Source organism: Elgaria multicarinata, chromosome 9 (assembly GCF_023053635.1).
Source record: "Elgaria multicarinata webbii isolate HBS135686 ecotype San Diego chromosome 9, rElgMul1.1.pri, whole genome shotgun sequence".
NCBI classification, from domain to species: Eukaryota; Metazoa; Chordata; class Lepidosauria; order Squamata; family Anguidae; genus Elgaria; species Elgaria multicarinata.
This window is the reverse complement of record NC_086179.1, coordinates 19,558,371-19,584,189: the sequence shown is the minus strand read 5'-3', so window position 1 is coordinate 19,584,189 and position 25,819 is coordinate 19,558,371. Positions and strand designations below refer to the sequence as shown.

At 40.4% G+C, this 25,819-nt stretch overlaps 1 protein-coding gene across 6 annotated transcripts in view; it reads left to right on the top strand.

Moving 5' to 3' along the window:
• CACNA1C (calcium voltage-gated channel subunit alpha1 C) overlaps positions 1-25,819 on the top strand; it is a 609,442-nt gene that overhangs the window by 571,816 nt on the left and 11,807 nt on the right. For 3 of the 6 annotated variants that reach the window (XM_063134891.1, XM_063134890.1, XM_063134889.1), the window contains 9 exons: positions 1,245-1,341; positions 4,585-4,687; positions 8,116-8,217; positions 8,436-8,563; positions 10,083-10,217; positions 13,060-13,412; positions 14,745-14,774; positions 23,705-23,836; positions 24,223-24,332. In XM_063134891.1, coding sequence (XP_062990961.1) covers positions 1,245-1,341; positions 4,585-4,687; positions 8,116-8,217; positions 8,436-8,563; positions 10,083-10,217; positions 13,060-13,412; positions 14,745-14,774; positions 23,705-23,836; positions 24,223-24,332 — 1,190 coding nt within the window. The remainder of the gene's footprint in view (positions 1-1,244; positions 1,342-4,584; positions 4,688-8,115; positions 8,218-8,435; positions 8,564-10,082; positions 10,218-13,059; positions 13,413-14,744; positions 14,775-23,704; positions 23,837-24,222; positions 24,333-25,819) is intronic. The other 3 variants (XM_063134894.1, XM_063134895.1, XM_063134893.1) reach the window with 1 other exon arrangement.

Sequence of the window (25,819 nt, the reverse complement as noted above, 5' to 3'; positions counted from 1 at the left end):
TCAGATCCAGGAATCTGAACTATCCTATGGCATCCCAGATGCTGTCTAGGGGCCAAAGGATTACTTCTTAAACCTAATAGGCCATGATTAATTATCTGTATCATAGTATCACTGGGATTGAAAAGACCAAAAGGTCTGGACTGAAGTCCAATACCAGAAAGCAATTATAAGAAAAGTGCACTTAGTTGCTTCTGTGATGCATGAACAAAACATAGCTAGTTGACTCAAGAGTACAAAATGCAGGTGTAAATTATAACCCAACACTGGATAACTCCGGTTTTGTTTTTCTTATGAAGTATGTTTAGAATGCTTGATTTAGAACAGTAAAGTCTGTACTCCTTTATAAACAGAATTCTACAGAGGCTTTCATTAAAATGGAGAAATGATCCCTAGTGTTTTTGAGGAGTAAAATTATAATCCATTTCCCTAGAGGAGGCAAACAAGCTTGTTCCTAGTATCCCATTTCTTCCTAAGGGTGTTTCTAGTCATGAGGGGATCCGCACGTTGCTCCCAGAGCGCTTCTATGCGACCCCAGTGCACCCCGAAAACGATAGTCTGACTTCCCTGTAAAAGAAACGAGGAAGAGCCATCCATGCCGACGAGGAGAGCTCTCCGCCGGCTGAGAGCTCTCCTCGGCGGCATGGACGGCTCTTCCTCGTTTCTTTTACAGGGAAGTCAGACTATCGTTTTCGGGGTGCACTGGGGTCGAATAGAAGCGCTCTGGGAGCGATGTGCGGATCCCTCCCCCCAATTTCCTTCCCTGCAGCATACCAGTGTGCATATTGCTACATCATGGATTAAGTTTATTTATTTATTTATTTATTACATTTTTATACCGCCCAATAGCCGAAGCTCTCTGGGCGGTTCACAAAAATTAAAACCATGATAAAACAACCAACAGGTTGTTCCATAGAAAGGCGGGGAAGGAAGGACTATACTTTGATTTTTTTAAATTGAAATATTAATTATTTGTTATTGTAAGGTGCCTCATATTGAAAATGAGGCAAACAATCAATCTTCAAAACTAATCTATCCAAAGAAATCAGGAAAGAATGTGCTGACTCTGCAGTCAGGCTGTGTTCATATCATCTTGAAGTGTAACTCACCTAGTTCGCGATGAGTAAGTTCACTAAATCTAGTTGTTTTATTACCTGCTCCAGTGATTATAGTATTTAATTCAAACAACTTAATACAATATGTTCCTAACTGTACATGATGGGTCCTTTTTGCTCTTTCTCCTATAGGGGACGTATCAAACACTTAGATGTTGTGACACTCTTGCGTCGGATACAACCTCCACTAGGTTTTGGGAAACTCTGCCCTCACCGAGTGGCTTGCAAGGTATGGCCTTTTTTCTGTTTTATACAATCTTTTGCAAACTAGGGTATCCAGATGTTGTTGGATGACAAGTCCTATCATCCCTGACCAGTGTGCATGCTGGCTGGGGATGATGGAAGTTGTAGTTCAGCACCACCTGGGTACCCTAGTTTGGACAAGATTGTAAGGAGACTCAGTAACAGAATTTAATCTTTGTTTGAGGTCTATCTCCATATCCAGACATAATCCCTACTAAGGAATCTAAGGCCTCAGTAGCGCCTGGAGTTTAGGGGCTGGCATAGCACTGGTACTGTTGCCTTACAGCTTTAATGTTAATGATAATTCTGGCAAGAATTTCCAGAGAATATTCCTAATCAGATATACCCTGATCAGATCTGCACACTATGGAAAGTGGACGAAAACTACAGGAACTAAATAGATAAAGGACGCAGCCTGAAAGTTATTGTCAGGCTCTAAAGTTGGTATTAAAGGGGTTAAAATAAATGGGAAAGCTAACACTGTCCATGTGATTCCAGCCACCTAAATACTAATCCTAAAACATGACAAACTTTCAAAATGTATTCTTCAGGTGATCCAAATTCCCTCTTTTGAGATGTGAGCAGGATGGGGGTGGGGGTCAGCAGGAAAGGAATTAGCAGCTATCACATATGAACTGAAAGATTCTGTAAAAGAACAACACAGAGACAGTGTAACAGTGTGGGTATGACAGGGATAATGAATGGAGAACGAGTACAAGTACACCAAAAGGTTAGACAACACCAACTTTAAAATCTCAAACTTTTCATAGATCTCCTCTTGTATTATGCTATAATAATGGGGTGACCAGACTGAGGAAGTGGGGATGTACTTGTAGGGATGAGACTTTCAATGATCACTGATTCAAGGAATTAAGGCTAGAACCTTCAATATAAAGTATATGAATGACCCATCATTTAATTGCATCCTCGCTGCTGTCCTGAAGCAAAGAAACTAAGGGCCTTCCTAGACGAGGCCTTAGCGCGCTTTAAGACCCGGTTTCCCTGCTTTGCGTCCAGATGACGCACAGGGGAATCCGAGCCCAGGCCACACTGAGGCCTCCTCTAACACGCCATAAGCGAAGTCGCTTATGGTGCGCCTTTTTCGCAGCCCCGGCCTCAGGCCGGGGCTGCGAAACGTCTAGGAAGGTCCGTGGCTTTTTGCGGCTACTCGCTTACGAGTAGCCGCGAAAAGCCACGGACCTGGCACAGCGCTCTTACGGGGGGGGGGGGGAAGAGAGGGGCAGGGAGAAGGCCGGACCCGGCAGGACGGGGGGGGAAAGCAGGCATCGGGGATGGCAAGGGGGGGCCTTGCCCGGGCAAGCGCCGGGCACCGCCGCCTAAACAAGCAGGCAACCGGCGCTGCCAGGGCAAGGCCGGGGGCAGGGAAGGGGGCTTTGCCCGGGCAAGCGCCGGGCGCCGCCGCCCAAACAAGCAGGCGACCAGCGCTGCCAGGGCAAGGCCGGGGGCAGGGAGGGGGGGGCTTCATTTTTTTAAAAAAACGGACTTACTTGGTCCGGAGTCTTCGGGCCGCACGTGGCCCCTTTAACCAAAAAAAACCCATGGCCGACGCTGCAGGGCTTGCGTCGTCCCTACGCGTCGGCCGTCTAGGAGGCTGGGCAGCGTGCTTTAAAGTTAGCGCGCCATCACCCCGCCTCCCTGCCGGCTTATCGCGGCAGGTCTAGCAAAGCCCCAAGGCTGGTTTGTGCTTTCTCTTCATTGTGCAATCTAGTTATATCCTTTATCTGATTGAGTTCCAATCAACAGAGTTTATGATAGGAAATAGAAACTAGTTTCTTAGGGCACATCCAGATAGCAACTTTTGGTCTGTCATTTGATCAGAGATATGAATAATATCCTAGGAAAAGAAAGCATTTCCCTAGGGTGACCATATGAAAAGGAGGACAGGGCTCCTGTATCTTTAACAGTTGCATAGAAAAGGGAATTTCAGCAGGTATCATTTGTATATATGGAGAACCTGGTGAAGTTCCTGCTTCATCACCACAGTTAAAGATGCAGGAGCTATACTAGAGTGACCAGATTTAAAAGAGGGCAGGTCATCTGCAGCTTTAACTGTGGTGATGAAGAGGGAATTTCACCAGGTTCTCCATATATACAAATGACACCTGCTGAAATTTTCTTTTCAATACAACTGATAAAGATACAGGAGCCCTGTCCTCCTTTTCATATGGTCAGCCTAATTTCCCCCAGTGAGCTGCACAGCCCTTGGTGGCTGTCAAGTAGGGACCACCACAGATTTAAATGCCAAGCCCATCTGGCTTTAGGCACAACTGATAATTTCACCTGGCTACATCAAAGAGAGAGGTGAGACTGCATGGCCACTTTCCTATAAGAGAAGGCTATCAATGGCTACTAGCCTTGCTGGCTATGTGCTACCTCCAGTATCAGAGGCATAATGCCTATGAATACCAAATGCTAAGGATCATGGGCAAGAAGGTGATTTTGCACTCCTGTCCTACTTGTAGGTCCCTGGTCAACAGCTGGTTGACCACTGTGTGAACAGAATGCTGGACTAGATGGACCCTTGGTCTGATCCAGCATGGCTCTTAAGTTGGCTTCTTCCCTCCCACAACTGTCTCCCGTAGTGGCCATTCTATCAATTTGTTCTCTTCCTCACTCCATCCTTTTTTACTTTGGTCTCATGGTTAGTTTGTAAAATATTAGTCTGTCATAAATCACCAGTGTTAGCAAGATAAGCAGGCTGGAAACATCAATGAACAGTCCAAGGTCAAAAGCCAAAAGTATCCATCAGAAACCAGGTCAAACAATACTGGGTTCAGGAATGCGCCAAAGAGTAGTCAGAGTCTGGTCCAAGATCAGGTTATGTTCAGGAGCTGGCATGCATGGAACAAGGGCAAAGGCACAGAAGTACAGCAATTGCTTCCAGCACCACTGAGAGGCTCTGGCATGTCTTATATTGGCATGCTGGTGATTAGGAAATGCTGTCAGCTGTGTTGGCCTGCAGCTGGCTTCTGCCTGTTCCTGTGAAGGGCCACTCTCCACACACTCCCAGGCTCAGCTGTTCCTCCTTCCCGCTTTATCTCAAGCTGAGGCACAACATAGTCTAGTTCTTGATGAATCTAATCTCCAAAGAATACTCAAGAAGGAAAAGGGATGTGGGTGTAACAGTCTTTGAGCTAATCTTAGAACTGGCAAACATATGAATGAATATGATTCAGTATATTTTCTTTCTATTTTCCATCTCCTATAGCGCCTTGTCTCCATGAATATGCCACTGAATAGTGATGGAACTGTCATGTTTAATGCAACCTTGTTTGCACTGGTCAGAACAGCACTGAGGATAAAAACAGATGGTAAGACACGGAAGATGTAGCAGAATCATGTGGGATATGTTTACTTATAGCACATCTGTAGATGAATGAAAGCCAAGCTCAAATTTGGGCAGGGACAAATTCAAAAATTGCATACAAATTCAGGTTCAATACTACATTGGAAAGTTTGCTTTTGAAAACTTTTTGCATTCACATGTTAAAATATGGATGGTGGTTTTTTTATAATATTCAGCCCACAGTAGAGATGCCAAGAATATTTTGAATATTAAAGCCCAGAAATTCTGAATACATTCATAGCTTAGACACTACTTCCTCCCTTAAATCTTATTGTGATCTCTGAGGTCAACTGAGGGTACTAATATACCATTTGTCCAACAAGTTAAATTGATAAGGTTATGCACATAGGCATTCTTGGTGATCACTCCCCACTTCTGAAAATCACCATATCCCAGACTTGAATACTAGGTTGCTTCCCATATCTATGTTAATATGTTGCATGCATCATAGTTAACTTCAGTTGCTTCACCCTGTTCAAATTCACACTTAAACCTGCATTTACCAAACCACAGGCAGTTATAGTGCTGTAATAAATCTGAGGCCATAATCAGTCCCATTGACAAAGTGTCAGCAACCAAGCGAGTTGAATGCAAATTTAGCATCAGGGCAAGGAAGCCAGGGCAGTCAACTCTTCCCTCCCTTCTCACAGGAAGTAATTGTATATAAATATAAATAAATCCCCTAGCTTCAGATTTAATATGTATTTAAGTGGGAAATTGCCTAGAAAGTCCAACACAGTCACATTTGACTTCAAAAGAGGAAACTTTTCTAAAATGAGGCAACTGGTGAAAAGGGAGTTAGAGGGGAATCAAGAGGATTAAGTCCCTTCAAAATTCTTGGAAATTACTCAAAACCACAATAATGGAAGCTCAACTAAAATGTATATCACAGGTTAGGAAAGGCAGCACCAAGTCCAAGAGGTCACTGGCTCTTGCCCAAGTGAGGAAAACAAAATGGAGCCCAAGTTTCCGCAAAGGCGATGCAAGCAGACAACAAGAGATGCAAAAAAGCTTTTTGAACAGCACAATATCGTCAACAATAAAGAATTCTTTAAATATATCAGAAGCAGGAAACCAGCTAGGGAAGCAGTTGCATCACTGGATGACAATGGAGTTAAAGGAGTACTGAAGGGGGACAATGAATTTGCAGAAAAGCTGAATGAATTATTCTCATTAGTCTTCACCTCAGAAGATATAGGATAGATGCCTGTGCTTGAACTGATGTTTTCAGGAAGGGAATCCGAGGAACTGAGGCAAATAGTGGTGACAAAAGATTATGTTCTCAACTTCTCGATAAATTGAAAGCAAATAAATCACTGCACGCAGATGGTACCTATCCTAGAATTCTCTAAGAACTCAAACATGAAATTGCTGATCTTCTAACCAAATATGCACCATGTTCCTAAGATCAGCCTCTATACCTGCCAATGATGGCCAAGATGGCCAATGTAACACCAATTTTTAAAAAGGGATCCAGGGGGGATGCAAGAAATTACAGGCTGATTAGTTTAATGTTTGTTCTGGGTAAATTGGTTGAAAGCATCATTAAAACTAAAATTAGCAAGCATATAGAAGGACAAGCCCTGCTGAAAAACAATCAACATGGCTTCCGCAAAGGGATTTGTATTGGGACCAATGCTTTTCAGCCTGTTCATAAATGATCTGCAATTAAGAGTGAGCAATGAATTGGCCAGGTTTGCTGATGATACCAAATTATTTAGGGTCATTAAAACAAAGTGGGATTGTGAGGAGCACCAACAAACTGGGAGAGTTCAATGTAAGCAAGTATAAAGTTATGCACATTGGAGCAAAAAATCCCGACCGAGTATAACCTGATGGGATCTGAGCTAGTGGTGACCAACCAAGAAAGAGATCTTGGGGCTGTGGTGGACAACTCGATGAAAATTCAACTTAGTGTGTGGCTGCTGTAAAAAAAAGGCAAACTCCATGTTAGGCATAATTAGAAAAAGAATTTAGGATATAACTATCAATATCATACTGCCTTTATACACATCTATAGTGTGACCACACTTGGAATACTGCATCCAGTTCTGGTCACAATACTTAAAGAAAGATATTGTAGAGCTGGAAAAGGTTCAGAAAAGGGCAACTAAAATGATCAAGAGACTGGAGCATCTCTCCTATGAGGGAAGGTTACAACACCTGGGATTATTTAGCTTGGAAAAAAGGAGGCTAAGGGGAGACATGATAGAAGTGTACAAAATTATGCATGGTATGGAGAATGTGGACAGGGAGACATTTTTCTCCTTCTCTCAAAATATTAGAACCTATGAAGCTAATTGGTGGGAGATTCAGGAAAGACAAAAGGAAGTACTTCTTCACACAGCGTATAGTTAAACTATGGAATTTGCTACCACAAGATGTAGTAATGGCTGCCATTTTGGACAACTTTAAAGGGAAGTTAGATAAATTCCTGAAGAGAAGGCTGTCAATGGCTACTAGTACTGATGGCTATGTGCTACCTCTAGTAGCAGAGATAGTAAGTCTATGTATATCAGTTGCTGGGGAACGTGAGTGGAAGCGTGCTGTTGCACTTGTGTCCTGCTTGTGGGTTCCTGGTCAACAACTGGTTGGACACTGTGTGAACAGAATGCTGGACTAGATGGACCCTTGGACTGTTCCAGCATGGCTCTTCTTATGTTCTTAAAACTATAACTGGCTGTTCAGTAAATTAATCATACACCTGTTATGAGTGCAATGTAAACCTGGACATACTCAAACTTTATCTATGTTAAAAGGCCCTCAATCTCTAGCTAAGAAGCAAGCTATAAAAGTGTATAGAAAGATTGACTTTATTCCTATGGTGTCTTTGCTGCTCTTGAAGCTTCCTCCTGCTGAATGGATTATTTGCAATTTTTCTTCCTGGGTAACACTATATCAGTGCAATAGTATAATTACATTAGGCCTAGTTTCATCATCTTCATTCTTTTGTGGCAAAGAACCACATTGGCATCTCATATCATTCACAAGAAAATATTGTATCATGTTTCTTCCTCCCTCGTTGTTCACTCTCAGATTTTCTGGATTGTCCTTCACACAATCTTTCCACTGAGACAGGAGTATTCCTTAGGCTGGATTAATATGCAGTGTTTCCTCAAATGTATTTTTCATGGCTTTCTACTTATCCATATATAGCAGGTATATTTCTCCCACTATGTTTTCTGTGTCATAAGAGACCAATGAAGAGACTTCATTGATTCTTCTTGTCCTGTCTTCATTTTCTTTACTACAATCAAAGATGTTTCTGACAATCCTGTTTTAAAATGACATTGTCATTCTTACATGGCACTGCAGGATTAGTATATTACAATGTTATATAAACACTGGTTTAATTCCCCTAGTTACTTCTCTGACTGCTGCTTTCTTTGGCAGGTAACTTGGAGCAAGCCAATGAAGAGCTGCGTGCAATCATTAAGAAAATCTGGAAACGCACCAGCATGAAGCTGTTGGATCAGGTTGTGCCACCAGCAGGTGGTGAGTGCACCTTTCTTTCAATTTTCTATTTAATTCCAGTGTCAGTTTGTAACACACTTTATGATATCTTGGACAGAAGACAGGCGATTAGCTTTTAGTGTAACTAGTTGCCTGGCTGGACTCTACCATCAGCAAATACCTATTCATGAATGACAAAAGCAACACATAATAATCCTTTCAGCTTCTTCTTGTTGTTTTTAAAAATGTCTCCCACCTAGATGATGAGGTAACAGTTGGAAAGTTCTATGCCACGTTCCTAATTCAAGAGTATTTCCGGAAATTCAAGAAGCGCAAAGAACAGGGCCTTGTTGGAAAACCTTCACAACGAAATGCTCTTTCTCTCCAGGTAAGAAATGGGCACACAAAGTGAGGGCTGTAGAGATGAAAACAGTGGGCTTCCTTTCTGCATATTGCTTAAAATTATAACACTGATTCACTCTATCCACCAGCACTGTCCATTACCATCCAATCTAAGATTTAGCACGGAGATTCTATAACTGTGAGAAAGACCATGCAAAAGAATTTAGTTTAGTTGCCAAGGGAGGTACAAGCTCCTACCTGATAACTCCAAGAACCAATTTAAAATGCTTTCTTATTAGTCCTTATCAGAACTCCAGCTTTTCCCACACAACGATTAGGATATGACTACACCAAATATCTTTTAGTGTACTTCTTCTTGATTACATTGGGATCCAGCAGTACAAGGTTCAATTGTTCATGTGTTTTGGGTTTCCCTGAAACCTTGATGCATGTTCCCATTTATCTGTCTGTTCCAAAATTAGAATGTTGCTGCAGTCAAGTCATCTGTCTTTGCTTTGGCTTAATTACTTGGGGGAAAGTTGAAATTGTACCTTATTTACTAAAGGGTTGTCACTAGGATAAAGATCAGGATAATTAGCTGGGCTGACTTGTTAAAGAATATATTTTTTCTATCTGATCACAGTTAGCTGGAAATAAGTTCCACTGGTACCAAAAGAACTTAATTATAAGTAAATATATTTTGGATCAAATTCCAAGGAATGCTTAAGCAACAACATAATCCTGAATTATGAGTGAGTGAAGCCATAAAGATATAAGCTCTATTGAACTCAATAGGATTTACTTCTGAGTAGATAGGTATAGGATTGCACTGTCAGTGTATAATAGTAATTGTTTTAGATATTTATTTATTTAACTATCAAACACCAACTTGCACATACAAACCCCAATTGGGGGTTATCATGTCACCTGAACTAGGCTATCTGGCTTGTTGTAGGATTACGCCCTCACCCCATTGGTGATATGGGAGGTAACAGAACCCTTTGCATAACCCCCAATAACTGCATTTGGACAACACGACAACCCCCAATCAAGGACTACATATTCAAAATGGCAACCATCACACAAAGCAACTTGAGGGTTAATTAACCTAAGATGGTCTCTTGTGTCATGTGAACTGGCCCAGCATGTCCTTGGAGGTCCCATTGTAACTAATGGGCCAAAAGTATGTGTAATTGTCTCTGGATTGCTCCTTTCATGCACCAGATGCAGAGAAAGTACTGTTCAGGACTCCAGTTTCTTAGGAGCTAAGGCTGGTTCAAGGACTGTGATTAAGTTAGTTTAGAATTGCAAAAAACAACAATGAGTCTCTTCCCACCTTTAGATGTTTTAGGATGCAATGCAGGCTGGGAAATGCTGGGAGTTGTCAATTAATCAATTAATTTGTGAGATGGGCACCTGATCTAAATCTTGGCATCAGCACTACACATCCCATTTCACTGAAGGTCAGTTGGTTTTAGGAATATTTTAGGCACTGTTAAATATTTCTTAACGTGTCACTTCTATTTCTCTTAACTATCAGTGAATTGAATTATACTATTTTCCAGGCTGGTCTGCGCACATTACATGACATTGGACCAGAGATTCGACGGGCAATCTCTGGAGACTTAACAGCTGAAGAGGAATTAGACAAAGCTATGAAAGAAGCTGTTTCTGCTGCCTCTGAAGATGATATCTTCAGGGTAAGATGCTTTTTCTATTACCGACCATATTGCCAATGGGGTGAGGGCATATTCTAACATAGCTCTCTAACAGAGAGCTTCGGCTACTGGGCGGTATAAAAACGTAATAAATAAATAAATAAATAACATATAGGATCACAAAAAAAAAAGAAAAACATTTGATATTGTATTTTACTAATTTCAGAATTTGAAAGAGAATTAACTGACAGTTGCCTACAATTTCATGTAATAAACATATCTGATATATAGGAATGGGAGAATTTGTCCAGTTCATACCTTTATGCAAATGTATCAAATTGCATTACCCAAACCAGTACCCAAACTGAAATGTGGTTAAATGTTGATATTCTCATATTTGCTATATCCAGCAGGAAACCATGTCCCCACAATCTTGTCTGATAAAGAGCTCACACTGTATACCTTATTATGAGGCAAGGAATCTAACTTCTCATACCATCTTTATATAAGTCTATCCTACAGATTAAGAATTCTCTGCCATACAGAAATGCATTTGGAGATATTCCTCTTGAATGCCTTGTTTCTGTCCATTTCATCCCACAATGAGAGTCATCAGACAAGCATTTTATTGCACACTCGTTACTGGCCACTCACAGTTTTTCATAGGTCCTTTTGACGACGTCTGTCTCCTGTGCTTCCTTTTCTCAGTTTTAGGGGCTCATCAGAGTGACGAAAAAACCCTGTTTTAATGTGACTCTTCTGAGGTTGCGCTATAAATTGCTCACTAGAGGGTGCTGTCCCTATCGAAATCCATTGAAATCTAGAGGCCATGTGGTCGCTGGTCTCTTCTCCGTGAAAAGTGCTCGTTTTGAAAGCAGAAGAGATCCAGCAAGAGAGCCCGCTTTAAGGAAACACAATTTCCCATGATTCTCCCCACCCACCCACCCGTCTGATGAGCCCCAATATCTACTACTGTATTATTTAGGGTGCAATCCTATCAGTGTTTAGACAGAAAAAAGTCCCACAACTCCCAGCATCCTCCAGCCAGCATAGGGCATGATGGGAGTTGTAGGAGTTTTTTTGCACCTTTATTTAAAGTATTTTTATACTGCTCTTCAATTATATTACCAATATTCAGTTAAATTATAGCTGTTTTGTTATACTGAAATATAGACCAAAACTCACCTCTCATTTCACTCTAACTCCTGAGCAAGAAGAACTCCAAGAGTTGCAGGTTAATTTTCTACCTGAGAGGGGGGCAAGTATCAGCTAACTCCCCAATCATTGCTGAATGAATTCAGCCTGTTCTCCCTTTATTTCTCCTTGGTCTAGACATGTAGTATAAAAGTACAATCTGGGACTCAGGGGAAAGATCCTTGAGTGGTCAAAAGTATACAGTCAAACCATATGTTCCAAATTAAAAAGCTTTATTGTGGTGACATAACAGAAAACAGAAAGGTAGAATTAACAAAAACAGTTTGCTCTCTAAGTAATCTACGCTAAACACTCATTGAGAGGAATTTCAGATTTACTCACAAGGAGCAAGGATTAATCAAGATGTTCAGTGGATGGCAATGTTTCATAAAGAATAATCCCCATTGTTAATGCTGTAGAATCAAGAGACGGGTTAATGGTGTGTGGGTGTGGGTGTGGGTGTGGGTGTCTGTCTGTCTGTCTAATCAAGGATGGCCAAGTGAGCTTGACATACTTTTAGGGACAGAGTTTTGGACTTTGGACATGACAAGTCCAACACTTACATAGAGAGAGAGATGGTCTATTGGCGCCCTCAACAACCCATGAAGGTAGAAGTAGAATGTCAAAAGCTGGAAATATTTCCACTCTATCTGTGACAGACCAGGCCTGTGGGCCAAATCCGTAGCAGAACATCAGGTCCAATACGGACGTCTGGGGTTCACTAGATGGCTATGTCTCCTTCCCCTGACCTTTCCCCCCACCCCCGAGTGCCAATTGTTTGGTGGTTTAACACCTTTTGCCTCATTCTAAAAGAGAGGAGTGCCTATCCTAATGCTTAGCTATTGGCACTTAGAGCTTTAAGTTGAAATGTGCTGGTATTTTGGTGCCACGCCCTTTGCCTTTGGCCTCACCCACCACTGGCATGCAACCACTGAGAGTTTCCTCACAGACTGAATGAGGTCCACCCCCCCTGTGAAAAACAGAAGCATTGGGCAGGGGGCACAGGTTCCAGCCTTTGTGCATAGAGAATACTTGAAACGTGACAGTAGATTGGTATTAAATGAGGAAACTAGGATATTGTGCTAAATACACCGAATTTTTAGAGAGGTAGGCATTTTATTTTCGGACCTTTCTCCACAAGGACCTCCTCCTAAAACTGGATGGATTGATTAATGTGCTTAGTGAATTCATATTTCATTTTATTTATTTACAGCAGTTTTATTCTACTCTTCAGCCATGAAAGCCTCCCAGAGCGGCTTGCAAAGATTTGTTGGTGTGATTATTGCCTTTCTTTTCGGTCTAACTTGGAAGAAGGGAATGAAATCCTCTTTCCCTCATCCCTTTAAACTTAGATGTCCTGGGAGTTCTGGATCCTGTAGTGAAATCCTGAATTTCCATGTTCCAGCTTTTTCGCTCCCTCCCACTTTCTTTATAGTATTTTTTTTCTGGACTGTTCTTACTGATAAGAGTCATGGTGTTTTCTATAACAATATTTGTTCAGGGAAAAGTTTGAGATAAAGAAAGATCTTGACAATGAGATGTCTATGTTTGCAGCCTTAACCTAGAGATGCTAATACAAATATTGGGAATTCTCACTTAAAACAATAGTGCACTCCTTGCAGAACATAGCCATATCTGAGTTGCCCCTTTGACTTATTCACTATTAATATGTTTTTTATTTTGCTGACAGAGAGCTGGTGGCTTGTTTGGAAATCATGTCAGCTACTACCAAAGTGATGGCAGAAGTTCATTTCCTCAGACATTTACCACTCAGCGCCCTTTGCACATCAACAAATCTAGCAACAACCAGGGAGACACTGAATCCCCATCCCATGAGAAGCTTGTAGATTCCACCTTCACTCCAAGCAGCTACTCATCATCAGGTTCCAATGCTAACATCAACAATGCCAACAACACTGCCTTGAGCCGCTTCCCCAGCCCACCAAGCTATCCCAGCACTGTCAGCACTGTGGAAGGCTACAACACACCTTTGTCACCCACTGCACAGATTCAGGAGGTTCCTTGGAAGCTTGGCTGCAGAAGGTAAAGCATAATGGAAGTAGTAGTTCTTCTGTTACTTGCCATTAATATAACACCATAATTATGTATGTGTCTTTACAGAGCAAGCAATATACAAAACAGGTTATTGTTCAGCAACCTGAGCCCATATGTTGTAACAAATATTAATTAACTCGTTACGAAGTCTATTCTGTATATTTCAAAATATAAAACAATCATTTCAATTTTAAATTATTGTAATATAATTTGAAATATAGTGGATATGCACTAGCAAAATAAACATTAGTGATAAGATAATTAGCAATCAACCTAATGTCCACTTTGGGCCATTACAGAGCAAAACTCTTCTGTAGCTTAGTGGTTAAAAGTATGAGCTGAATCATGACCAGCCCTTAGCACTCAATATCAGCTCTAGCTCGACTCCTCTTACCCATTTATAATATAGGAATAATAATATTGGCTTACTTTAGATGTTTTAAGTGTTATTGAGACACATGGAAAGTGCTTTGGGCATTCCGGAAAAATAAATTAGGCATATTATTAATATCATCATCATCATGTATAGTGCATCAGCTCATTGCCCATTCTTTTTAAGCACAAAGCACAGAGAGGCAAGTATTGATATGTGAGTATGAAAACTACAGCAAAAGCTGTGCCCACACAAAAAACTCCTTATTTGTTTTTTCCTTACATCCTCCCACCACCATTCCTGTGCAACCTGCAAATTATAGGCAGATAGGAGCACATGAATTACTTCTAAACACTGTAGCCTGGCATCTGATCTAGGAAGTTTAACACCTGTGGTGGATAGTAGGCAGGGAATTGATACTTATCGAATTGAGATGAAATGGACATTACTTTGTGAAGAAATATTGGAACCTGGGCATCTGCTCCATAGAAAATTTGGCCCTTCAACTAATTTGACATCTCTGCTTTAAAGCTGGCCTTGAAATCTTAGATAACATAATATTTTATTTAGTACAGTGATGCAGCAAATGCTGGGTGTATAGAACTGTCTGTAGTTCCAATTAATCTTTTTAAACAATTAATTGCTTGTCAATAAAAACCTATGTTAATTGTTGCGATTACTAAAGAAATGCCAGTTATCATTAAAATTTAATTCACTTTTGCATGTTTAGATGTGTTTATATCAATGTAACTGAGACTAGAGCAGTCATGTTTGCCATATGATCATGTTTCCTGAGAGGCAACACACACATGCTATCCAAAAAGGGCTCCTCCATTTCTCTGCTTTCTCCTGAAAAAACAAAATAAATTCAAATCTGTGTTTCTTCCTTCTGTTCCATCTATATTCCTGAGTCTATCTTCTTTTCTTCCTATGCTTCCCTGATGAAGTAGGACACATTATTATGAAACGTTGGGGCGGTAGGTACTTATCTTGGCATACAAGTTAATTTATGAACTGGTGTTAAATTTATACCATTCATTTTCAGCGCTAATGGGCCTATTGGGAGAAGGAGACAATGGGCAAGTTTGTGTTGGGTTATTGTGCCAGAACTTTTCTCTTTCTGGAACTCTGTTTGTGCTCAGAAACAAACACACATCACACAGTTCTTACACAGCAGAGCTGGTTTATTTTCTTCAGGCTTCTGTGCAGTTCAATTCAGATCAGTTCAGATCAGCACACTGAGGCATACACAGAGAGCAGTGATCAGAGAGCAGTGATCAGTTAGCAGTGATCAGTTCCATTTTACAAAGTGAGAAACTATATACACATCTTACACAATTCTTATCTACATTACATACAGCTGTGATGAGGCTAACTTAGAATCTTGGCAAGGTTCCCAGAACAGCCTCTATCTCAAGGTAATTGCCCACAGATAGACTTTCTCTGTTTAACCCTGAGATAGCCATACACACACAATTTTAATGACTAAGCAAGTATTTCTTTTCATATACTTAACAGTCCTCCTCTTGCGCATGTTGTTTAAATTGTGTTACAATCTGAGACCCAGCTTTAAAAGCATCTCTTTGTGTTTTACCATTGATACTGGTTTTGTGAATAAATCAGCCAACATCATTTCAGATGGACAATATTCAAGCTTAATCCAGCCCTTCTGAATTATATCTTTCACATGAGAATAACGAACATCCACATGTTTAGTTCTTGGTTTACACTTTTCAGATGTAGCCATACTAATACATGCCTGATTATCCTCAAATATGGTTACTGGTGTCTCAATTTCCAACCTTAGATCAGCAAATAATTGTTTATACCACTCAATCTCATTACAAGCCAGAGATAAGCTGATATATTCTGCTTCTGCACTAGAGGTTGCTACACAATTTTGTTTGCTTGTATACCAATCAATCAAGGATTGATTGTAAAAGAATGCTGCTCCACTGGTAGACTTTCTATCAATTGCGTTAGCCCAGTCAGCATCTGCATAAACACAGAAATTTCCATCTTTGTGTGTAGATATTTCCAATTTGTGATTGATTGTACCTTTTAGATATCTCAATACACGTTTTACAGCTGTCCAATCAGTTACAGAAGGTTTTGTCATTTTTCTGCTTAAAAGATTTACAGCAAATGTAATATCTGGTCTACTTAGGTTTGCTAGATAAAGTAAACTTCCAATCACACTCTGATATTTCTGTATGTCTTCCATTTCAGTACTGTCTGTCTGATTTTGAAAATCAGTGACCATAGGAGTGGCAACAATTTTACAATTCTCCATGCTGTGTTCTTCCAGCAATTTTTTAATTTTGCCACTTTGTTCAATCAGAAATGACCCTGTGTTAGAATCTTTTGAAATTTGCATTCCCAAATAACTTTTCACTGAACCAAGGTCTTTTAACTCAAAATGTCTTTGCAGCTGGTTTACAAATGTGTTTTTCTGTTCTTCATTAAAAACCAGTAACAAATCATCTACATAAATCAGCAAATACACTACATTTGAACCATCCTGTTTTGTGTACAAACAATGATCAGCTCCAGTTTCTTATTCCAACACCTTGCTGCTTGCCTCAAACCATATATGGATTTTTTTCAATTTACAAACTAACCCTGGATTTTTAACAAAACCTTTTGGTTGAGTCATGTAAATTTCCTCTGTTAAATCTCCATATAAGAAAGCTGTTTTGATGTCAAAATGAAATACATTCAATTGTTTTTCTGCTGCAATTTTTAACAAAAGTTTTACACTTGAGTATTTTGTTGTAGGTGCATAAACTTCTTCAAAATCTATTAGATATTTTTGAGCAAATCCTCTTGCTACCAATCTTGCTCTGTAACGTTCCACCTGTCCTTTCTCATTTTGTTTTACTTTGAATACCCATTTACAGGTAATGGCTTTACGACCTTCAGGTAAAGGTACTAGCTCCCACGTTTCATTTTTTTCCATTGCTCTGATTTCCTCTGACATTGCTTCATGCCAGCCCTGAGCTTCTGTAGGTTCCATTTCCTGAATTTCCTCAAATGAAGTAGGTTCATAGGCTATTAGCAAAGCTCTATGAGAAACCTGTTTGCTTTGGTATTCATCTGAATAACGAATTGGAGCTTTGTGTTCCCTTTCTGATCGTCTTGGCATAGTTACAGGCATAGTTTCCTCCTTTACAGTTTCTTCTCCCTCCCTCTCTTGCTGAGATTGTTCAGGAATTTCTTCTGTTTCTACAGCTTTCTGTTCTACAGGCAAACTTACATACTGTTTTGTTTCCTGCATTTGTTCATGAAAAACTACATCTCTGCTCACAATTACACTTTTGTGATATGGAGACCACAAACGATAGCCTTTTGTTTGTGTATCATATCCCAACAGTTTACATTCCAAACCTCTTTGAGCTAGCTTTCCTGGTCTGTTTTCTTTCTGAATATGAGCAAAACATTTACTTCCAAAAACCCTTATATGTGACACTCTAGGTTTTCTTTTGTAAAACATTTCATATGGAGTTTTTTCATGTACAGAGTGGTAAAGCCTGTTTAACAAATAATTTGAGGTGGACAAAGCTTCTGCCCAGAACAGATTAGACAATCCTGACTCTTTCAATAGAGCTCTTAACATGTTCTGCAAGGTTCTGTTTTTCCTTTCTGCAACTCCATTTTGAAATGGTGAATATGGAGCAGTAAGGTCATGTTGTATACCCTCATCACTGAGGAATTTTTTTAATTGGTTGCTAAGAAATTCACCTCCCCGGTCCGTTCTTAGATTAGCTATAGGTTCTTTAAATCTATTTTTACTCCACTTAACAAACGCTTTGAACTTTCCAAAAGTTTCACTCTTCTGTTTTAACACATACACAAATCCAAATCTACTGTAATCATCAACAATAGACAAGAAAAATCTGTTTCCTCCTTGACTTGCCTCAAAAGGACCTGCAAGATCTGCATGAATTAATTCAAAAATTCTTTTTGTTGTTCTCTCACTATGTTTTGGAATGTTTGACTTATGACACTTGGTTTCACTGCATACATTACATTCTACATAGTTAGAACATGGTTTGATTTTCACCCCTTCACACAATTCTGGAATCTTAGAAATTGTTTTATAGTTAGCATGACCAAACCTTTTATGAGTTAAATGGATGCACTCTTGGTGTGGTTTGCAATTGGCTATTGTTTTTGTTGTGACTTTGCTAGCTACAACTTCATTTTCTGTACAAGTATTAATCACATACAAAGATTCTTTCATTATTCCCTGCACACACACCTTGTTTCCCTGTTTTATAGTACAATTTTCTTCAGTAAAACAAACCTCATACCCCATTTCTGTTAACTGAAACACACTTAGAAGGTTTGTTTCTAATTCTGGTACATATAAAACACTTTGTAGTTCAACTCCCAGACAATCAAAATATACATTACCCACACCACAAATCTGGATTTTTGTTCCATTTGCAAGGGTAACACACTTTTGCTCTGAAGTAGAAGTTTCCAAGGTTACAAATGAAAGTTTGTCTTTTGCCATACTTATTGAAGCCCCAGAGTCCAAAAACCAAGGATTCATTGTCTCTTTGACTCTTGCTAGAAGACACTTCTTTGTTGATTCAGCTTCATTCATGTTGTTTTCTTCTCTCCACTTTGCTGTCGACTGCTTTTTCTTCTTCTTATTGTTGCAATCCCGCCGTAAATGTTCTGTGGAACCACAATTAAAGCATTTCCTTGCCTTTAATGCAGCCACCACATCAGAAGATTTATGGCTTTGTTGAAATTCAGCCACAGGAAGTTTAAGGCTCTGTTGTTTTGAAGCTTGTCTTCTTTCATAGGTTTCCAGTAGTTTTCCAGCTACATACTCGAGGGTTAAATTTTTCTCCTCTTGACTTTCCATCATGGTGACAACCGCGTCGTACGATGAATCAAGACTTGACAAAATCACATAGACTTGGTGTATAGTTGTAAACTCCATCCCTCGTGCCCTGAGTTGATTGAAGATTTCTCTCATGCTTTTCAAATGGTTTGACATAGACTCCCCTGGTTTCAGCTTCATTCCATACAGCTTCCGGGTTAGAATTATTTTACTGCCCGCTGTTTCTCTTTGATATACAGCTTGTAGCGCATTCCAGCACTCTTTTGATGTATTCAAAAACTGAATGAAGGAAATTTGAGAGTCTTCCACAGCTAATGCAATAACTGCCATTGCTTTTGCATCGTCCTTAAACCATTTAGCATTCTGTGGATCTGCTCTATCTGGTGGATCCTCTATGACCACATTTCAGCCTGAATCAGATACATTTGCATTTTGTAAGACCATAATGCATAGTTAGAGTCATTCAGCTTTTCCAACAATTGATGCAAACCAGACATATTAGCTCCTGCCATTTCCTCTGCTTTAGGAATTGGTATCTCACCGTCGTCCTGCTCAGAGTCCTCCTCAGAGTCAGCCGACTGAGATTTTTCCTCACTTTGCAGCACTGGCTTTAGCTTGATGTCTTCCTCCATCAACAGTTTTCTGTTTTAGCAGACTCCTGGTTCTGATACTGCACCATTCCCACCAAGTTCTGGTTCTTCTGCCTGGGTTAGGCTGGCGTAGGCTTCCTGGACTGGACTGGGCCCATAACCTTTGTTGGGTTATTGTGCCAGAACTTTTCTCTTTCTGGAACTCTGTTTGTGCTCAGAAACAAACACACATCACACAGTTCTTACACAGCAGAGCTGGTTTATTTCCTTCAGGCTTCTGTGCAGTTCAATTCAGATCAGTTCAGATCAGCACACTGAGGCATACACAGAGAGCAGTGATCAGAGAGCAGTGATCAGTTAGCAGTGATCAGTTCCATTTTACAAAGTGAGAAACTATATACACATCTTACACAATTCTTATCTACATTACATACAGCTGTGATGAGGCTAACTTAGAATCTTGGCAAGGTTCCCAGAACAGCCTCTATCTCAAGGTAATTGCCCACAGATAGACTTTCTCTGTTTAACCCTGAGATAGCCATACACACACAATTTTAATGACTAAGCAAGTATTTCTTTTCATATACTTAACAGTTTGCATGTCACCATAAGCCACCCTGAGCATAAGCCATGGTGGGTGGGTTGTTTGCTCGCTAACACACGTTACTCTCAACAGACAATCAGACGCTTTGAGGTTTGCCATGGATTGTTTCCCCTAGTTCTCCAGCTTGCTCCCTGTGCGTATCCCAGTGTCCTTTGAGGCACAACCCCTCTTGTATCCTTGTCCCCACAGAGGGAAACTTTTCCAGCTTCCTGCTCCACTCCAATTGATACCCCCTTTTTTGCACATTTTAAAAATCTGTTTTTCTGTACTTCAGAAGTACACAGTGGGTTCTTTAAAAAAAAAAGTCATTCACAAGTGTGCACATTCACCTGTGTGCTATTTACTTTCCTTTGTCTTATCAGCAGTATAGATCAATATCCTTTCTGTATGTGTTGAAATCCCACTTGTCAGTTTCATCCTCTCACTGTATATGTCTTGAATTGAGACTTGTTAGTTTCCTTCCTTCCCTTGACCCCAAACTCTGAAAGCAGTGGAACAATGAAACAGAGCTACTGGGGCAGGAAGGTATAATTACTGCTGGAGGATAGGTGTACTTACTGCCGGAGCATGAGTATACTTACTGGTTCAGGTTTTTAGATTTATTTTTCCGTTTATCGCAAGTCCATTTGCACAGTAAGTACACCCATACTCTTGCAGTATTTACAGCAGCCCACTCCATTAGCTCCATCTCGTTCAGCCACCGCTTTCAGACTTTGGGGTCAGAGAATGCCAAAGTGGGGGAGGAAACTGACAATTCAAAGCATAATACAGTCAGAAGATAAAATTGACAACTGGGATTTCATAGAATCATAGAATAGCAGAGTTGGAAGGGGCCTACAAGGCCATCGAGTCCAACCCCCTGCTCAATGCAGGAATCCACCCTAAAGCATCCCTGACAGATGCTTGTCCAGCTGCCTCTTGAAGGCCTCTAGTGTGGGAGAGCCCACAACCTCCCTAGGTAACTGATTCCATTGTTGCACTGCTCTAACAGTCAGGACGTTTTTCCTGATGTCCAGCTGGAATCTGGCTTCCTTTAACTTGAATCCATTATTCCGTGTCCTGCACTCTGGGAGGATCGAGAAGAGATCCTGGCCCTCCTCTGTGTGACAATCTTTTATGTATTTGAAGAGTGCTATCATGTCTCCCCTCAATCTTCTCTTCTCCAGGCCCAGTTCTTTCAGTCTCTCTTCATAGGGATTTGTTTCCAGACCCCAGATCATCCTGGTTGCCCTCCTCTGAACACGCTCCAGCTTGTCTGCATCCTTCTTGAATTGTGGAGCCCAGAACTGGACGCAATACTCTAGATGAGGCCTAACCAGGGCCGAATAGAGAGGAACCAGTACCTCACGCGATTTGGAAGCTATACTTCTATTAATGCAGCCCAAAATAGCATTTGCCTTTCTTGCAGCCATATCACACTGTTGGCTCATATTCAGCTTGCAATCTACAACAATTCCAAGATCCTTCTCGTTTGTAGTATTGCTGAGCCAAGTATCCCCCATCTTGTAACTGTGCCTTTGGTTTCTATTTCCTAAATGTAAAACTTGGCATTTATCCCTATTAAATTTCATCCTGTTGTTTTCAGCCCAGCACTCCAGCCTATCAAGATCACTTTGAAGTTTGTTTTTGTCTTCCAGGGTATTAGCTATCCCACCCAATTTTGTGTCATCTGCAAATTTGATAAGCGTTCCCTGCACCTCCTCATCCAAATCATTAATAAAAATGTTGAAGAGCACTGGGCCTTCAACATTTCAAGGTGTTCATAAGGGATAGTGATGTGTACTGCTTATAAGACAAACAAAATTAGAGGATGGGCAAATGTGTGCACCTGCAAATGGCAGAAAAAAACCTAGAACCCATTTCCGTACTGCCAAAGCACTGAAAAATAACATTTTAAAAAGGTTGTAAAAAGTTACAGACATTCCAAGTGTCGTTGGAGGGGCAGACAGCACTGATGAGGGAGGCGGCAGTTGTGACGTGGTGGGGAGCCATGTTTTTTGCCACTCTTGCCAGGCAACTCTGTAGCCATTTGGGAACAGCCACTCACAAGCCATCATGCCAGGTTCACAAGCCACCCTGAAAACAAGCTACCCTGAATAACCCAACATCAAACCATGTTTATCAGGGTGGCTTGTGCATGGTTAACAAGCCACATTGAAGAAACCACACCAGGTTTGAATGTCCTGACAGATCATTCTGAAACAAATGGGTGATAACTCACCAAGGCTTACTGTGTCATGCAAACCAGCTCATTGTTACTGTCTATAAAACAGATAAATTATTGATTTGCACTCATATAGGTCACAGACTTAAATTATTGTGGTCTACATTCCAGTCACTTTGTAACCAATTCAGAGAGCATCCCACAGTCATAGGATTGTTCTGAAGAAACCCTCCAAGGTCTTAGACACATAGATAGATAGATAGATAGATAGATAGATAGATAGATAGATAGGAAGTATACAAAATAAATAATCATCTTTTTAATACATAATTTCTAACAGTTGCAAAACAATGAAAATAAGCAGCATGGCCACATGCTATCCTGGAATTTATCATTCCAAAATGTAACAAAGGATTTTCTCCCTGTCCTGTTTTTCTGAGCAAAATTACACATACAGAGCAACTATTTGCCCTGTGGTGAGAAAAAAAAATAGGTACCTGTACTTCCCCCCCACAGGGCAAATAGTAGCCTCCTATGGTTGCATTTCAGATTTGTTTTTGTAAGTGGGAGATCAATATGGGTTTCCACCAGAACATGTAGTTTGGCCCGAAAATTACTGGATTTTTCTATTCTTTCAATGCATCTTTAAGTATGTAGTAATGAGCCAGATCTAGTCTAGTGACAGTGATTTCAGAATAAGGCAATGGTAGTTACTTCATATTAATTCATAATAAAGTGGTGTGATGTTGTTTTCCACCATATGCTGATGATTGACCAGTGTCTGCACAGGAAGAATAGGAAAGTGCTTTCGCAATAAGTTTAGGTTGTGGGGACCAGTCACAGTTCACATTAGCCTTAAGGAAGTAGTTCAGCAGTTCCATCTTGGTACATTATCAATAGGAAAATGTAATACCCTATTTCTTCGATTCTAAGACGCACTTTTTTCCCCATATAAACATCTCTAAAAATGGGGTGCGTCTTAGAATTGCGAGTGTGTCTTAGGGTTATTTTTTTACTGTTGGTGGTACTGAAATTAGTGTGCGTCTTACAATCGATGGCATCTTACAATCAAAGAAATACGGTATGTACATAAGCCCTGAGCAAAGCTGAGAGGAAATTTCATTGATCAGTCAATTTATATCGGTAGTCTGTTTCACCAAGGTTGAGATTTTTGTTGTATCCTGGAATTTTGATTTAGAAAAGAGTTCTCACTTATGAGTGCTTATAGGAGAGGTAAAAATTCTATTCCAGAAGTATGGACAAACATCGGGAATAAGAAGCATGCTTAATCAGATGTCTGATTGTTAATATTGTATCAGTTTTATATGTTTTTAATCAATTTTATGCATTTTATGGAATTTTTGTATTTAATATTGTTCCCTGCCTCAATCCAAAAGGAGAGGTGGGTAATAAATACATAAATACTACTACTACTACTACTACTATTATTATTATTATTATTATTATTATTATTATTATTATTATTATTTTGAATATGCTTCCTATCCTGTCCCCCTCCCCATCTCTAAATCTATGCGCAAGAACTGTATCACACTTTTTTCATACATTAAATTTTGTGTGATGTCTTTCCATGGGTGTGTTAGCAAATAATGCAAAATAATTTGTTTTTCCTGTTGCATTTCTAATTATATTAACTAAGTATAAATCATTATATTGCTTTCGCTCATTAGATCCTGTTCGAGAGACAGTCAGGTGGCTATTGTTTGTGAAGAGGAGGCTTCTCAGGAGGAGGAAACATATGATGAGCAACTGAATGAAGAAGCTGAGTACGGTAGTGAACCAAACCTACTATCCACTGAAATGTGAGTTTTCCATTATTGCAACCAAGTAGCTTTGAAGTTTTTACTTACTAGGATTGGAGTTGCAGGATGTTTTCCCTTTCATAATTCCCATATATTCCAAGTCAGGGAATAAGACTAATGAATGGTATGTCTACGCTAGTTCCTGTCCTATCCTTCCATAGCACCAGTTCCTGATCATGATTTGTTAGTTTGGATAAGGAAATCACCATGCAAAAAGGGTGGGGGAGGGGAACACACAAATCAAGGGCTTCTTGAAGCTCATGCTTGTACAACCAAGCTATGGTTCGCATTATATTTGAAACAGCCCAATAATTCAAAGATGTGATAAAATAAGAATACAAACATGTGTTTTAAAACTAACTTATAATGCACTTTTTTCATTACAGGCTCTCATACCAAGATGATGAACACAGACAGCTAACTCCACCTGAAGTCAACAAAAGGGAAGGCAGCCAACACTCTCAAAAGATTGGGTTCCTGCATTCCTCATCAATAAGTAATAATTCCAACTTTGTACATTGGCAAATTCCATTAAGTGTTGCAAGTTCTACTTGTTGTTATTTATGTACTTTGCTTCTTTTGAAAAACATGAAACTAGATCTGTACAGATTTTCTACTTGTGTGTATATTCACTATTTCTTTTATCTATGTGTATGTTGGAATATATTGGAGCTCTGTCAATATTCTACAACTGTGGCATTTGTTAGGTTTGCTAGTGATTTAAAACCTTTAAGTAGTATAGACCTAGGAGCTGTCTTCACAGCACCAGGTTGGTGCCGCTCCACCACCACACTATCCCAACTTGGTGACAAGTTGTTCTAACGAGGGGCAATAGTGCGGGCTTTCCAGCAGCCATTAGGTTCACCGGCCCACTCCCTCAGCTTCTGGAGACTAATAGGTCACTTTCTACCCAGGAATGGACCAGAGTGGCTCCGAGCAAGTACAGACCAGCAGAAGAGCTGGGCTGACCTCTCTCTGGCTGGAAAAGTCAGAGTAAGTCCCCGGTTTTTCATCCACACATCTTCACCTCTTTGCAATGGGGTGGCTTTGAATCTGCAGCTGCATCATCTAACTGACACAGCGCGGATTTGGAGCCACCCCGGTGCAAAGATGACATCAAGACACCCCCCTAATTCGCACAAATGGTTGTGAATCACCTTTCATCATGGGCTGAGATCTGGGGTTTGTCAGGCCCCTTTTTTGCATGTCTTCTGGTACCCAACTGTTTTCACTGGCTTTCCAATAATTTGTGGGATAAAGTTTTTATTGGTGTAATTTGTTTTTACAGTTTTGTAGTATTTTATTGTATGTTTATTGCCTATTTTTGTATGGTTTTTATTCTGTACACCACCTTGAGAGGGTTTTACTCTTAAAGGCAGCCTAAAAATAATGTCAAATAAATAAATAAATGCACAATCCTATGTCCCCTAGACAGCATCTTGGGGACATATGATTTTTTGATTTCTGGAATGTGAGATCAGAACCAGGTCTCTGATCTCAGAGCCCAGAAGCCATGCTCCTCCCCCTTATAGCCAGCTACGTCTCCGCGCTCAGAAACGGAGCACAGAGAGACCAAAAAGGGAGTGATCCCGGGGTGGGGAGGGGAAGAGACTGCAGAAGTTGCTTTATGCAGCTTTCTATGCACCATACTGCCTCCCCAGCTCCCACTTTGAAGCTCCCCAGCTAGACAGGCAGCATCACCTGTCTAGCCAAAAATGCATTAGATAATCATTATCTCCAAGTTTGGAGGCTGACAACTATCTCCATAGGATTGCACTCTGGGTAAATAAAATCTGTTTCTTAACCATACCACTTCAGGCAGCAGGTGAGGGCTTACAAGGCAAGGGGGGAAATCCCCTTTAGAAACAGAACTTCCTATCATGCAGACAGGGTTCCCATCTAGCCTTCTTCCTGACATGCTGATTTTCTATTTCTAAATCAGTTGAGGTGGTGAAATGTTCTGTCATCTAAGCCCCCACGTGC